This window comes from Engraulis encrasicolus, chromosome 4, assembly GCF_034702125.1.
Source record: "Engraulis encrasicolus isolate BLACKSEA-1 chromosome 4, IST_EnEncr_1.0, whole genome shotgun sequence".
Lineage (NCBI taxonomy): Eukaryota > Metazoa > Chordata > Actinopteri > Clupeiformes > Engraulidae > Engraulis > Engraulis encrasicolus.
In genome coordinates, this window is record NC_085860.1 from 26,756,919 (window position 1) to 26,773,716 (window position 16,798).

A 16,798-nucleotide genomic window follows, 5' to 3' on the forward strand; every position below is an offset into this window, starting at 1 on the left:
CGAGATAACAGGCTTGGGTACTCCTACCCTACAGCTGTAGCGTCGTGATAAATATTTACCATTGTTCAAGCAAACAGGAGGAGACAGGTTCAGGTTCAGAAGGAGGTCAGCAGTGGGGAAATGCACAATGCTTAACAAGCTCTCCAGAGTGTGGGCCATACTGCTGGGTATTCTCCCTCCACAGCATGGCTATGGGATATGTCCCTTCATTGTGCGAGATGATCAGGGCTGGACTGGCCTTCTGGCAGAGCGGGCATTTCCCGGTGTGCCGCGTAGCCTTGATGGCCCCTATTTTCAGAAATGTACATATTTTTTACATTTCTGAAAATATGGGCCCACAAGGCTGCGGGGCCCACTAGTGAGTCAGTTCTGCGCTGCTAATTATGAGGGGCCACTTTAAGCCAAAAGTGCCCGGGGCCTATTTCTCCCGCAGTCCAGCCCCTGGAGATGATTCAGGACCAAATAGCACAGAGCTGTGAGCGCACGCCTTTCCTGTCTATTCCCACCCTTTACCTCAGTCTTTCCCAACCTTTATTTGTCCCTAAGCCTTTTTGTAACACCATGAGTACCGCCTCACTCATGCCCTATATCTCTTCCTCTATTCTGTGACTTTACTCTTTACATTCGTTATCATTACATGTTTTTGTATCCCCTTTGTGTGTTTGTGCATCCCTTGTGGTACACGTACCCCTGGTTGGGAATCTGCTGCACCTCATCCAAGGGACACAGACAAACGTATTGAAGCTCCAAACCCAACCTGGCATTCCTTATACCTATAAGCTGTAATGATGTGATTGAATTACAAATCAGAAGCACAATGTCCGTTGTCATGGCTTGGGTGCTGCGTCTCCGACACGCCGTGTGAAAATGCCCAGGCATGACTACTGCCCATAGAGAGGTGGCAAGCGGCTGTGAAATGGTGTATTTATAATGTGGCGCCGTGTGACCGTGAGTCAGGCAGAGCCTACTTAAAGAGCACAAGTGTGTGGCCCATGGGGGAGCCATATAGCCTGATAACAGGGATACTTAGCACCCTAAAGATGGTGCGTGAACATATTATGATCCATTTGACTTATTGGAATATCACAGATGGAGGTATTTTGTGACCCAAGCAAACAGGACTGGACACATCACATCACATCAGCACAGTTGGAGTAGTGCTAGTGGTAACATCATCCGTGGCACTCCTTGTGAGCCTGCTACACCTGTAAGAGGTGATGAAATAGCCTGAGAGATGTATTTTGGATGATGTGGCTTTCTGAGAATTATTATGTCAAAGGGGAGCATTTTAATCATAAACCACCTAAGACCTGAAGAAGACGATCTGGGAATACATCAGCAGTTAGGTAAGTAACAAGCCATTCAGAAAATGTAATTGAACATTTTACATGAATGTGATATCTACTGATACATAGTTGCATTCGTTTTCAATTATGACTAAGTCATTTAACATAGTGTGACTGATAATAAATATAGTGCATTTTATTTTACATAATATTTGTGCCTCTAAAGTACGTAAGTTTGTGACAATGTTAAATTAGGATAAAGATAGGGTAAGGGTTGGGATTTAGAGAAGTATACAGTTTGTCTGTGAAGATTCTTACAGTACTACAGAGTATCATAAAGTCATAGGCCTACATTTTTACATTTTGCAAAAGGAATCATAAGCAATCAATGAAACCATTTGAAGTGTTGCCAAATTTAAATTAGGCCAATTGTTTTTTGCATTCATTTTCAGTGCAGTCTGTACCTTCGCTTTGTTTACTGTAAACAAACTCCGAAATGTTTTGTTATACTGTGTCCAGTACTTAGTGCTTACAGTAAGTAATGGGTTACAATTAGTATTCTAGAGGTGTTAATAGAATGTTATTTTATGCCGTGTAAACAGGTGGTGGGACCATAAAATGAAATGCCAGCAAAAAAGAATAACATTTGCCTTGTGATCCCACAGCAAGGCCTGCCTGTGGCAGTGGACCGAACGCGTCTGGAGAGTCGAAAGACATCAGTGTAATCACACAGCAGTGTGTCAAACAGGAAGTTCAGGATGAGGGTTCGCAGCTGGACTACCCGTCGATGGAAAAAACGATACTGCAAACATCACCCTCACAGAGCACCGAGCTGAAGCAGAAGCCATCTTGCGTCTGTCATGGATCTCATCATCACGGCTCTCGCCACTCGGTGGGCAGGCTGAGCAGGGAAGGGGAGGCTAACAGGACCGTGAGCCGAGCCTCGAGCCGCAAACCTGCAGCACCACCACCTCAGGGTGAGTGAGACACAGGGCTGACTGAACTGGGGGAGAAGTAGGGCCCGGGCCCTTTTGGAATAAAAGGCGTCCCTCATAATTAGCGGCGCAGAACTGCGCTATGCCAGTTGGCCAGTTCAGCCCTGGTGAAACACATCTCACAAGTTTGTCCATACAGTGTAAAAATAGGAGGTATAGGAAATAGGAGTTTTCAGCCACTGTGGGGCACAGCAGAACTGGTTCTTGAAATAACTTATCAGGACGCTGTCACAGGTTCCCCAATACGGATATGCATGTTTTTTTCTCTTTAGTTCCAGAGTGACACAAAATCTCACAAGTCTGGTATACTGGATCATCAACTGGTCTCATCTCACTGGTTTACACTGGTGATGTGAAATGCAATTGAGTGGAGGCAGTAGGTGGCGACAGGCTGGCTGGCTACAGAGGGTATGCTTCATGTCAGACAGTGTTTGGCTTAGTAGTCTACTGGGCCTTGGTCTGGGAAATGACTCCAACAGACATCACTGATGAGGGATGATGCCCCCTTGAATCTCCAATAGTCTGTTTATGAGAGCAATGAGTGTAAAGGCTGCATCTTGCGCGCGCGCGCTCTCTCTCTCTCTCTCTCTCTCTCTCTCTGTCTCTCTCTCTCTCTCTCACACACACACACACACACACACACACACACACACACACACACACACACACACACACACACACACACACACACACACACACACACACACACACACACACACACACACACACACACACACAGTCAGTCGAAAAGATGGGGCCTATCATTGGCACCTCATTACACTGTATTGAATTGAATGGTGGGCCCTTTCAGATAACTTTGCCCTGGGCTCTGTCAGTGACCCCCCCCCCCCCACACACACACACACACACACACACACACACACACGTGTAAATGCATGCACATACGTATACATTTATCCACCCATAACCTCACACATATGACTTCTAACAGTAACACCCGTTACCAGCCATAACTCTCCCCTTCACTCATCTGTGAAACATAAGGAGTGTTCCGATCCCATGTTGTCTGGTGCGTTGGTCATGCCTCAAACTCACGTGTGACCCTACGGTGACATAAATCATATAGCATCTCCTTCTGAAATTCACGAGTGTTTTTCTTCTCCTCTCCTCCATCCCCGTCTTCCTCTTCCTCCTTCTGTTTTTGCTGCTGCTGTTACTGCAGTTGTATCAGACAGCAGGACTGTGTATTGGATCCAAAGATCAGGCCGGGCATTTTCAGCCAAGACCGGTCCGCCAGGCATTGAGAGAGACAATCAAGTCTGTGACAACATGTTTAGTCATCTAAGATGAGTTATCTTGACCACGACAGCCAAAATTAATATTCAAATCTGACTCTGACAGGTTTGCAGAAGCGGCATGAGGACTGGTACCAATACATAAAGGGGAGGAACAGGGCAAAATCATTAACAGTCCACTGGTATGTCTTATGGCCAGTCCAGCCCTGTCAGACAGCTGTGCTCCTCGGCCCTCTGAGGGCTTCCGCACACCGGCTCCGACAAAGTGCTGAGCACTGCTCAGCTAAAATTCGATTCCATTGTTTTCAATAGAACCACGCACACTGGCGCCGATGTCCGTGGACATTCGCCAATGTCGGATAGCAATTAGAGACAAGTTCTATTTTGTCGGCGCTGCCCATTGACTATCAATGCAATGTTCGTGTGAAATTGGGTTTGGGGGTCCGAATTCTGTCGGAAGCAAAAGTGCGCCGCAGTGCTGTCGGAGCCAGTGTGTGGCTGGCCTGACAGTCTGACTGTTTGTCTTGGATACAAGTGTACAGTATGCCTCTGACCTGACACTGATCCCTGCACTCTCCCTCAAAAGACACATGCTGTACTGTATATTAGTAATGAATAATAATATAATGATATATAGTTCTTACATGGCGCCTTTCAGTGCAACCACTTCCACGATCCGCTGTCGGGAAAACCATGACTGAAAAACATTCTCACAGCGAGTTTATTTGAACAGCATTTCATGACTGTAGATTTTGAGACAGGCATGCCATGGGCACTGCACAAACGACCTCATCCTACATTGTGCCCCTTTGAGTAACAGATTAAGACATAGCTATTACACAGTATTGACGGTAAGGCTATAAGGCTCTGCGCTAAGGGGTTTAACCATGTATTAGGGATGCAAACGATTAATCGATTAAAAAACATTAATCACAATTAATCGATAATTCAACTGACTAGAGACCCAGGTGAAATGGGCATGTGAAGAGTGTGTGTGAAGAGGGGTGTGAATAGTGGGAATATTTAAATCACCTTTGGATTAAAGAATTGAAATAGAATTAACTTAAATGTGGTATTTTATCAAATTTTTTTATTAAAATGTTTAGATTTAGTAGTTTTTTTCCCAGAAACATTGAGATTTCGGGGGGAAAACGCCGCTTATCAATTAATCGTAAGTCGATCGATAAGGCTATCAACTAATGATTAATGAATGAATCAATAATTTGCATCCCTACCATGTATTCCTTGTGTTGTAGACGGCTGCTGCGTGTCTCTGCTGCTGGCCTGCCTGTCGTGCGAGGTGGCCTCCCTGGGCGCTGGCCTCCTCCACCTCTGCTCGTCCTGCCTGGCATGGCTCTGCTGCTGCTGTGGGGACTGCACCTGTGGCGGTGAGGGTGGTGGTGGTGGCGAGGGCTGCTGCGAGGGCCTGCAGGGCAACGGTGCGGAGGACCTGCACTGCCCACTGCACTGCTTCGACAACTGCCAGGGCGTGTTGCTGGAGCCCTGCTGCGAGCCTGTGCAGTGCCTGGACCTCTGCATGGAGTGCCTCAAGATCTGCCACTACGGCTGACATGATAATGACAAGGGACAAATGGCCCCAGCCTGCTTCTGTGTGCAGTGCCTGGACTGCTGCATCTGCCACTATGGCTGACATGACATGACCCAGGACAAATGGCCACCAGATTTTTTGGGCCCCATGAAAGATTCCAGTTTTGGGCCTCCTTAAGGGCCCCTGTCAGTGCTGTCAGTGCTTGGGCCCTTGGAATCTGTAACCACCCCCCCCCCCCCCCCCCCCGGAGTTTAGGTGCGGTACCTGGACCTCTGCATTTAATGTCTCGAGATCTGCCATTATGGACCCGAGACTGTATGCACTGCAGTGACTGGACTTCTCCAGTACATCAAGGTCTACCTCTAGGGCTGACATGACAGGGTGGCACAGGTTAGATCACAGGGGGTAGCTGGGGTACATTTGAACCTGCTCAAGACTAGCAACCCACAAAAAGGCAATCATATGGTTAACATATCTTTAAACCCCAAAGGCAAACATATATTTTCCTTCAGGATTAATAAAAGCACCCTACTCTACCATAAGTACTGTATATACAGTATACCTGTAATGGGGTGTACAGATTATGCTTCATTTATGGAACAAAAATGTGATTAAATGTACAGTATGTATGGCTGGACATTTGCCTGAAGTCTGTGAAGATCGACAGCAGGGATGCATCCACATGGTGGTGGTGAGGGTAAGATTGGGCATGCAGCCCTCCACACAGATAAAACACAAATAATCATCTGAACCCTCAGCCCCACCACTCTACACGCACACACACCCCCACCCCCACACACCAATGCATAAGCACTGAGGTGTGGACCATCTGGAGTAGGGTAAGCGTGTTCAGCACTTATATAACATGAGCAAGTGGACATGGCCATAAAACTCCACCTGCAGGACTACACAGGGCTTGTATTACAGGCTTTAGTCTGTGGTGAAGTCAAGTGGTGCCTCAGGTTCTGCACTCTGATGGTCTGAGACATCTTTGATGGGTTCCGGGATAGAAGTAGAATGTGAAAACATTGAAGTAGGCATAGGCATGCTCATTGGAGGACTCAATTCATGTTTTTTGGATAGGGGTCAAGAACTTTTTGCACATTTCATATTATGTATGGGACCCCTGTTACTGAAGGTTACTAGTAACTCTTCTCTGGTTGCACACATCTATTTTTTTAAGTGGTTGTGGTGGTTCAAGTTATTGCTTGTTTGGTTGCACTTTCCTAAATGCTATTAGAGCCATTTAGAGATGTATTACTGTGCTTGTGATGTCTTTTTTCTTGGCTCATTACTGTGTGATGTCCTGCATCCAGCATACATAGGCTACAATAGGCCTGAATGGCAACTTACATGTTACATTGATTGATCTAGAACCCCAATGCAGAAAATAGTGACTTCCACCTTACACTTTTTACTTGCAGTTTTCAAATACTCTATGGCCATTTCAGACATACAGTACAGTAGGCTATGCGGTGCTTGGAGGCATCATAATACCTTGAATTATTTAATTCAGCTGCAGCAGAGGTAGCCTATTTATGTTATTCAAATATCAAACTGTTTTTCTGTTGTCACATTCTCTGTTCTTTTCTCTGTTAAATATCTCACTTGTGGTGACATTGACATTTAATGGTTGAAAACAGAAAACTGCATTAGATAAAGTATATTGCATTTCATCTGCTATTTATTCATCTGCAATTCATGATGCAAGGCTTCTTTAACAGGGGCCTGAAAGCTTGTGTGCGCACGCCTGTGTGTGTGTGTGTGTGTGTGTGTGTGTGTGTGTGTGTGTGTGTGTGTGTGTGTGTGTGTGTGTGTGTGTGTGTGTGTGTGTGTGTGTGTGTGTGTGTGTGTGTGTGTGTGTTTTCAATGATTTTGCTTTGATTGGCAACTCAAGATTACAAGTCACTCAAATAATTGGCTCTGTACCTTTTAAAGAAACGACCCGGCTTTGAGATAGCTTGTTTCTGACGTGCCTTTACCTTTCAAAACAATCGTTTGAACATCAACATCCCTCTCGTTGTCGTCGGCACGCATCCTCTCCTCCTGCCTCGCAATTAGAAAACAAAAAATCTACATCCATCTCCATCAAAAACACACACAGGAGTTTATTTATGGCATACTTAAAGTTTTGTGTCTGGAGAAGAGAGGAGAAGGATGTACTGTAATGAAGCATTTAATACTCAAGCTGTCAGATGTGTCTGTCTGTCTGTGGCGAAGCTAAAGAGACAACAAGGATAATAAACACACACAACACAATTTGAATATCTAACATTAGACGGCGCCGACAAAAGCTGCTAGATCAAAGAGGGGAAGTGACAGGGCAGTGGAGGGGGATGGCGATAACAGCCTTTTCATTTGAATAAGTGCAACAACAAAAAAATTCTGCCGCTGACTGTCTGTGATCCACATCCCGTGCTTTTCTAAGGAGGAGCTGTATCGCATTGTACTAGGCACATAGAAGGTCATTAGGAAAAGGTCAAACATGAGTCCAGTGAGAAAACAGCTGTAGTGTGTTGTTTTGAAGTTGCTTTGTATTTTTCCATGCAGGTCTACACAGCATTGATGTCAACATGATCGCAGAAGAGCATTATAAATACGTAGTGGAGTAGCATCAAACAGTTTGTTTCTCATATTGGCTTGGACATGTTTTAATGGTCATGTGAAGGTTTTTAATGAGTTATAATGGATTTAATGGTCGTATCAAACACCTTCAAGATCAACAGACATTCACATCATTAGCGGTGTATTTGTGACCTTTCATTCTCCAAACGGCGGTTCACATGTGTAATTATCACATTTTATTAATAATAACAATAATAATAATAACAATAATAGGCCTACATTCTAAATAAAATAAAAGCGCCTTTCAAAACACTCAAGGACACTGTGCAGAGACAAACAATAATAAAACAAGACACAAATGACCACATTTTGGTATTTTGTCCTGGATCCTTTGAAGCACATTTGCATGAAAATGAACAGTGTGTGTTTCATGATTATTCACATTTTGGGAAATGTTTAGGAGAACATTCCACTCTAGGTGACTCATCATCTCCATTCTCTCTGATTTTAATCCTATTAGTGTATCCATCTCTGATCATAACCCTTAATTCCAGTGTGTTCTCTTTGATAACCATCTACAATGTTACTTGAGTACTGTTGAACAACCTTTGATTTGTTTGTTATGCTTGTTTACACTTTATTTTACCATCTCTTGTACGGTTTACCTATCAAATTCATCAGTTTGTATACTTAACCTTACGTGTGCAAAAACATGTGACTTTTTCAGAACAAGTAAATATTGGTCATACAAAAAAAAACTTTATGTCTGTGAATCTTTTACAAAAGCCTGATTGGCGTATGCAGCAGTCTCCTGCATTCTGAAAACAGAAGAGCCGTTAGGTGGACACTTGTCTTCTCCCAGCTCTGTGCTCCCCAAATCCTGTTGGCACACAAGAAAAAAAACATAACTCGTTTCGGACATAATGAATCACCAAGGGAATTCATGCTGTTTCTTTTACATTAACAATTCCTGCCTTCTCTTTAATTCTTTAATCATAACTGCCACTGAAAAACAACATCCTAATATTAAACACTTGCCAAATAACGTACAAAATATTTTTGGGGCTAAAAGGTATAGGTGCCAACTGATTACAGTGAAAAACATAAATAAGCTTCTCCAAGGCATAATAAATTATTTGAACATGTCATTTGACTTCAAAATAAATGGACAGGTCTAAAAACACTAGGCAATTATTGACCTAAATGGAAACTGAGGAGATGCATCTTTAAAAATATATTCTAATAAACTGTCAGAAGAACATGACTGGAAATGACGGAACAAAAATGCTGTGTGTCAACTCTCTTATACGTATGTCTCTGTATGTTGTTACATTGTTAAGCTTAAATTAGTGTGGACTTCACCTCATTAAATTTCATGGGGCATTATTTCTCAAAGGGTTCATTACATCCATAATGAAGTAATGGGGCAAAGGCAAGATCTGATTGAGGCTTTCTTAAGCCCTGAGGAAGTTTTAAAAAGGATGTTGGTCACACTTAATTTAGATAATGTGGCTTGTTATGGTTCTTGTTAGGGTCGATTCGACTTACTGATAAGTAGTAAACAAAAACAAAAAGCTTAAAAAAGGAACCCACAAAGTTACCACAAGTCTGATAGAGTGTGTGACAGAATGGATTGCCAAAATGGGGGTGGGGAACTAAGATCTGACCAGTTTGTCCTCATCGTCAGTGTTGGGCGGTAATGCATTACAAAAGTAATTAATTACTGTAATGTATATCTTTTTGCTGTAATGCAGTAATGTAAGGCATTACAGGGCAGACAAATCTGTAATATTTACTTAGTTACACTTACAATTCAATGCTAAATAACTTACAGTGTACAAACATAAGTTACAATGCATTACAATGACCTGGATTTTAGTGGTATTCAGTGTGGTGGGTCAGAAAGAAGATATTCCTGAACCTCGTCATATTTAGGCAGACAGTTCTTTTGGCGAAAGTAACTAAAGTAATGCAAAAGTAGTGTAATGCCTTACATTTTAAATATAGTAATATTGTAGTGTAAGGGATTATTTTGAAAGACAGTAACATGTAATCAGTCATGTATTACAGTTTTTGAGTAACTTACCCAACACTGCTCGTCGTCATGGTCAACTCCACACCAACACTTGCGTCGCAGCCTCTTGGAGAAGAAGCAGAAGAGGTTACACACGGGCCGGATGAGGCCCGGCTTCACCTCCGTCGGGTCGGTGCCGCCTCGTGTACCGGAGGGGGTGCGGAATGGAAACACATTAGTCAACAATTAACATTAGCCTACATACCAGCAGGATGAGATGTGTTTTTGCTTAATTTGTATGGAGTGTTAAAATATTTTCTGCAGTTATCATCCAACAATCAAAAATGTGCAATGCAAGACAGCTAATTGGAAAATAGAGTAAGTCAGAGTTTATGTTTCAACAACTTTATTGATTAATTTGAAAACAGGCTAAATCCAATGTAGAACCTTGTAGACTATACGCACATAAAAACACCATTATTTTATTACAATTCCAGTGTTATTTACTGCCTCTCTCTTTGTGGACTTGCCTGTACTTTCTATCCAACCCTTACCCTAATTGTAACATTAACCCTAATCTCTGTGTTTCATCACACAGTGACTTATGTGATTTACTGTAACAGCAAGTTGTTAAATAAAGAGTAGGCTATGTATGAAATACACACCTAGGACAGCGGTGATGATTAATCCGGTGACTACTGTGCTTATGTATCCCACTGCACTGTAATACAGATAGGAGATCGAGTACCACGAATCCAGAGCAGACCTGAGGACACACGCAAACGCACACGCACACACACACGCACACACACACACACACACACACGCACACGCACACGCACGCGCACGCGCACGCGCACGCGCACACGCACACGCACACGCACACGCACACGCACACGCACACACAGGTACAGTACACACGCATATACTTTTACACACATGGACGCACGCAGGCACGCAGGCACGCACGCAGGCACGCACGCGCGCACACACACACACACACACACACACACACACACACACACACACACACACACACACACACACACACACACACACAGGGACAGCACACATATACTTTTACATACGTGCATGCACACACACACATGCAGGCACACACGCATGCACACGCATGCTCACGCACACGCACGCACACACACACTCTCACGCACGCACGCACACACACACACACACACACACACAGTACACGAGATAGAGACATTCCAGAGCTGTGTTCCTTCTGCCTGGCTGATTAGGAGATGTGCTAATCAACATCAGCTGCTCCAGTAAATTGGCTGGAACAAATACGGGGCACGCAACACAGAGAGACTTTCACTTTGCCATTTACAGTATACAGCACACATCTGAGAGCTATTACATCCAGGATATACTAACTACAGTATACTGCATATACAGTACAGTACACCCCACCAGGGCCGCCGGCAGCTTTTGCCGGGCCCGGGACAAAGTCATCTAAAGGGCCCCCTAATCTAACACATGCAATGTATTGAGAACCCACATCTGGCCCCTCTATTTCCCTGGGCCCAGGACAACGGACCCCTTTTTGTCCCCCTCTGTCGGCTTCCCTGTACCCCACCATTGCCTTATCACCACAGCACTACAGGGGGTGGTGAATAGGTTGAATCAGGGTGGGGTTGTGCACTCTTCGCCCCCCTGCAAAAAAGCTGGAAATGCGCAATTACAAACACCAGGGTTGTCATCGCCCTCCTTCAAGAGCTCTGTTGTTCACATTTCTTTGCTAATGATATACACTTTATCTCGTTGACAGACAGAACGAGCAAGTAGTTAATTTGCTGTTTTCATCTAGGCTAATAGGATGGGCCGTCGACTGGGACTTTCCAACCAGGAAATTTGGTATTCTTGTTGCAAGTCAATAAGTCGCAAATTTGTAGTTGGAAATGCTTCAAATCTACGGAACGGAATAGAATTATGGAATGTTGTCCATTCTTATATACATTCTTATGTTTAGAGTCACGGGGCGGGGGACCCATCTGTACTCTTTTCTTCGTTGAATAGATGGAAAAGAGGGCTTGAAAGAGTTGCGCCGTTTGGAACAACTCATGAGGAAACGGGCACACCAAAGAAACCACCTAAAATTCAATGTAAGATGTTGAGACGAAAGAATCACACCAGCATGTGGTAGCCCCATAATGCACGCTGTACCACCAGTAGCACGATGAAATAGTCATTGAAAAGTTAACTACCATAGTACTACACTACTGTGCCATAAAACAAGGTCATCAGTAATACTTTACGACTTGATCTTTGCCATTCTGGTAACAGCTCATTTATAAAGCTGTGACTTAACAGGTTAATCATACCCATCCGTGGGGGCGCTGAGGCGCAGCGCGCTAAGCCCCCCACATTTGGGCTTGCATGCCCACCCACGGGGACCCGGTTTGAGTCTAGCCGGGGTCATTTCCCTATCCTCCACTTTCTCTCCCTCCCATTCGCTTCCTGTCACCATCTTCAACTGTCCTGTCAAATAAAGGCATACAAGAAAAAAGAAAATATATTTTTAAAAACGTACCCATCTGTAGTGAGGGGTGCGGGGCTGCTGCTGAGGAGGGGTGTGCTGGTCGTCATGTTGATGGCTGAGGTGTTGGCTGAGCAGGTCTGCACGCTGAGGGGCAGGGGGTGGGTGGTGAGGGGTGAGGCGGGGTGGAGGAAGGCCCCGATGCCCACCCAGAAGGACAGAGCGATGCCCACTATCAGGCCAATGGCTGCTCCCTGAGGGGAACAGAGTCAAGTCAGGAGGGGGTTAAAATGTTAGACACAAGAGAATTCCTGTATCTCACATGTGTATGCTCACATTGCCCTTGACTTGTATTGATGCTACAGTGTTTCTTCAGCCCTTTCTGGGATCCTGTCCGTTCTAAAGGGGACATGGGTTAATACACCCCAAAACTTTTTAAATATCTGCAGACACTTTGATAGTAATTTAAAACTGTTTTTTTCTTTTAAAAATATTTTTGGGGGGCTTTTCAGACAGGAAGCGAGTGGGGAGGGAGAGACAGGGAAGGATCAGCACATGACCCGGGCCGGAACCAAACCCAGGTCGCTGGCACAACAACCCAGCGCCCTAACTGTTAGGCCACAGCAGTGACTAAGACTTGTTTTTAATGTCAACAAACCCTGCCCCCATTAGTATAGCTAGGATATCGCAGAGAGCTGAGCAAAAATAAAATTTAAAAAATGCTGCATTGTCAGGTACCAAGTCAAGAGTAGCGTGAGCAATGTAACTGCAGGTTGTAATTGGCTGGAATTCTCCTTTAAAGAGGATTTGTTTGGATGCAGGTCATGAGTGTGTTGCTGCAGGGCTGCCGTGCTGGTGCATTATTCATATCTTGGCAGTTGGCACTCTAAGGGGCCTCCGCACCAGTATCCCATCCACGGCTGGACTGGGACTGAAAAATGGCCCGTGCATTTTTGGGAATAGATCGGTCCCTAACATGAACACAGGTCACTTTCATACTGTATCTTGACGCGCTGTATCCTCTGTCTATATTGACAATTGCCTCCCCCTCTTAATTGGGGGCCAATCCCCGGGAAAATAACCACAACAACAGCAGTATCGGCCTCTGAGGACTGTCGGCCCCATCGGGAAAATGCCCTGCATGCCAGATGACCAGTCCAGCCCTGATCCCATCGTCTGCCATATGGAGTCACTTAAACACACGTCTCCTGGGGCACAACGTTAGATGATTCGCTTACTCAACACACACTTCATCAATATGTATCAACCCACTAGAAAGCATCGTGTCTGTTACTCTGTCTCTCAGACAGAAATATGAGTTTATAATGAAATGCATTTTTTTTTTCTCCTAAGGGGAGTTTAGAAGTAAAATAAAATCGAAATGCCGTTGATCTGTGTTTCCTGTCCAAACTCTAATACTGGGAACTAGGGAAGCCTGATTCAATTTAATTCATGTCCAATTTAATTCCATCTTAAGGTTCCATCTTCCAGAGATTTTCAAATCATCATCCTGTTTTTATTTTAACTCTAAAGGGGATTTTTAAAATGTCCAAGGCCTACAGACCCTGAAAAAGCAAACCTGTGTCAAACGGAAAGACCGACCGACGTCAAAGTGGCATACAAAGTTGCTGAATAAGATTATGTGTTTTTATCATTCATTTTCATACAAAATACATACATTTTTAACAGTTTGCCTATTTCTGCAAATATATTGAATTCATCATATATTGTATATATAATAAATATCAACTATATTCATATTTACATATTTTTAATTATTATATAGTATGTTTTTTACATTAGGGATAGATAGTGCAGCGCGTGAGACTGACTTTGGAGTTGGTGCAGGGGAAAACGATGCCGAGGCAGAAGAGGCCGAGCATGGGGCCGCCACACATCCCATGGATACTTAGAGCTGCCTGAGAGAGAGAGAGAGAGAGAGAGAGAGAGAGAGAGAGAGAGAGAGAGAGAGAGAGAGAGAGAGAGAGAGAGAGAGAGGAGGGGCCGACAGACAGGACATAGACAGATATGGAGAAAGAGAAAAGAAGACATATTCAGAGAGGGTAATTCTGAAATTACGGCTTAATAACTCACTCTTGAGGAAGACCCAGATTTACAAAGGGCACAAGTCCTATAATATTAGAGCAGAACTGGCTTGATTGCTGCTGATACAGTCATATAATCCCACCTGAACAACGCTTCCCATGTAAGCTGCTGCAATTGCCATTGAAGTGCAGCAAACGCCAAACACAATACCTGTGAATGCAATGAATATATAATTCCTTATATGTATAATTCCATACGCTTCTTCCTGCTGCAAGTTACAGTGTCTTCAAATCAGGAAGTACAGTGTAACAAAGGTAGGCGTAACATGTAGGCCATTTACATGGTAGGGATAGGGTACAATGTACAATAATATATAACATGTTGCCACACAGAGCTACAATGTGATAAAAAAAAACATAACTGTAATGTCAACATTGGACTTTTAATTTGATAAGTTTAAAAGGGACACTGTGCAGGAAATGGTCAAAAAAGGTACTGCAACTATGCTGCTCATTGAAAATGTGTTGTCTAAGGCCAAATTTTATCTTTTCATGTAAGTTTACTAAGTAATAAATTAATATTTTATAGTATGGCCCAAGTACAGCCATTTTTGCAGCTAAAAATGGCTATTTCTGGAAATTCAAAATGGCGGACCATGGAGAAGATCCCCCTTTTCATGTATGAAATTTTTTTCCAGTCATAATGAATACTTAGAATTTGATGGTGGTGGTAAGTATTCATGAAAAAGGTAACATTAGTGAATGAGCGGCATTAATTCTGGAAATAAACAACTAAAAATCTCACACAGTGTCCCTTTAAAGAGTGTTTTGTCTTACACAGGCCCTTGCTGATCCATGCTGCTGCCTTGTTGGAGAGATCCGAACAGCACTGGCTGACAAAGTCCTCATACGTGACGGTGGCCAGAGCATTTATACTGGCAGCCACAGTGCTAAACACAGTGGAGGGGAGACATGCTTTACAATAACACATTTTACATTTGGTTTATTTAATATAAGAAATATTATACATTATGTAGGATATACAGCATTTGTTTCCCTCTCTCTTTGACATACTCTGTTTAATCTGTTACTCCTGCTAATTCTCCACATGAGTAGACAGATGGTTTGCTGTTTCACTTTGCTTACTGTGTTGTTACTTGTCCCCTTAATCAAGCCCCAACGCCTAACCGCAACCTTAACGAGACACTAAGTGTCGACAGATGATTTGTTTCTACATGTTAGCAGCTCATAAAACAATCTGTAGCGCTAGGTAAACAGTACGTCATTTACTCCTAATGAGATCTCATTAGAAAAGCATATTGGAATGTCTCGTGTTTTTCTAGTTCCAGACTGGAAGAGAAGATCACCAGATCCGATTACATAATAGATGAATATATGAAGCTGTAACATTTCGCATCATGACATTTTGTTTCAATTGCGAAGTAACCATGTTGAATAAAACCAGTCTGCCTTCTAAAGAAGAATGTCTCTGCTTGCCACAATGAAAAGATAAATATGGGTGGCGTTCCAGACCTCAAAGTCCCACTGAAGGCACAGGCAACAAAGAGGCCTGGCAGACCTGGAAGCTCGCCCAGAATATCCATCACGAAGTATGGCATGAGCTGCAGAAACACAGGACAGGCACGCATGAGAGGCAGTTGATTTGGGTAGGAATGGACGGAGATAAACAAAGATGTAACCTATCTAGGACAGTCATCCGATTTACGTGATGCTTTATTCACAACACTTGTCCTCAATAAAACACAAACAAAAAAATCAGGATCTACTGTTTGTCTTTTTGTTACATGGACTACTTGCGATTGAAGTGCTGCTAAGTATAATGGCATGTGTTGTACTCATTTATCACAATTTCAACAATAGCATTTGTCTAACAGTTAGACTCTAACAGTTTATTTTACTCTCTCTGCTAATCAAAATCAAAAGTTACAGTCTAACAAAGTTTGAAGCAAATAGCTATGTTGCTTAATATAATAAAAACTATGGCATAGGATTACATTTAGGATTAGGGCTACATATTACATGCTGTAATAGTTCATTTAAAACACTGTTATACGCATTTGTACATCAAAGTAGCCTATTTACAATGTGCATACTAACCATACGTGGTTACTGTGCTAATTCTGGCCCACTAATACGCATGAACGACCATCCGGGTACTTTGCTCCTAAATGTGCATTACGCCCCTTTATGGGTGAAAACAAACCGAATGTCTCATCAACTTACATGCTACATCGGCTACCCTAAATGAACACAGTAGGCCTACATGCTTCAGGTACGGCTGTTTGGCAATATTATTTGAACAGCCGGCAACACAACACGTTTTCGGCATGTTGCGCGTGAACAACGCTTGTCTACAGGTCCTTATCTTTCGTTTATTAAACCCCAATAACACCAATTGACTTGCATTGCCTGTTTTCCCCCACAAATGGGCGTAACGCACATGGAAAACGTCACGCCGTTCATGAGTATTCATTAAATCCCGAAACGCGGAGCTTCAGGGATGTAATTGTTTTCGCGCGCCGCCGGTACCGCATTCGCGTCCGCCGTCACGCTAGGTTTTTCGTGTTAAC

At 43.5% G+C, this 16,798-nt stretch overlaps 2 protein-coding genes across 2 annotated transcripts in view; one reads left to right on the top strand and one right to left on the bottom strand.

Moving 5' to 3' along the window:
- The first annotated feature begins 127 nt into the window (after positions 1-127).
- LOC134448028 (myoD family inhibitor domain-containing protein-like) lies at positions 128-5,107 on the top strand. The gene is made up of 3 exons (XM_063197786.1): positions 128-167; positions 1,952-2,263; positions 4,794-5,107. Exons 1-3 carry the CDS (start codon positions 128-130, stop codon positions 5,105-5,107), a joined length of 666 nt encoding a protein of 221 aa, XP_063053856.1.
- Positions 5,108-8,258: 3,151 nt separating this feature from the next.
- Positions 8,259-16,798, bottom strand: part of slc5a12 (solute carrier family 5 member 12) — a 15,460-nt gene continuing 6,920 nt past the window's right edge. The window contains exons 8-15 of the mRNA XM_063196087.1: positions 15,741-15,829; positions 15,045-15,157; positions 14,351-14,418; positions 13,995-14,081; positions 12,217-12,416; positions 10,331-10,431; positions 9,738-9,865; positions 8,259-8,531 (exon numbers count right to left, since the gene is read on the bottom strand). Coding sequence (XP_063052157.1) covers positions 8,412-8,531; positions 9,738-9,865; positions 10,331-10,431; positions 12,217-12,416; positions 13,995-14,081; positions 14,351-14,418; positions 15,045-15,157; positions 15,741-15,829 — 906 coding nt within the window. The 3' untranslated portion in view covers positions 8,259-8,411. The remainder of the gene's footprint in view (positions 8,532-9,737; positions 9,866-10,330; positions 10,432-12,216; positions 12,417-13,994; positions 14,082-14,350; positions 14,419-15,044; positions 15,158-15,740; positions 15,830-16,798) is intronic.

Bases quoted from the DNA above. Each gene is read 5' to 3' on its own strand.
- LOC134448028 (XM_063197786.1), top strand. From the start codon at position 128: ATGCTTAACAAGCTCTCCAGAGTGTGGGCCATACTGCTGG. The intron at 168-1,951 runs GTATTCTCCCTC...GTGATCCCACAG, and splicing joins AGTGTGGGCCATACTGCTGG to CAAGGCCTGCCTGTGGCAGT. The intron at 2,264-4,793 runs GTGAGTGAGACA...CTTGTGTTGTAG, and splicing joins TGCAGCACCACCACCTCAGG to ACGGCTGCTGCGTGTCTCTG.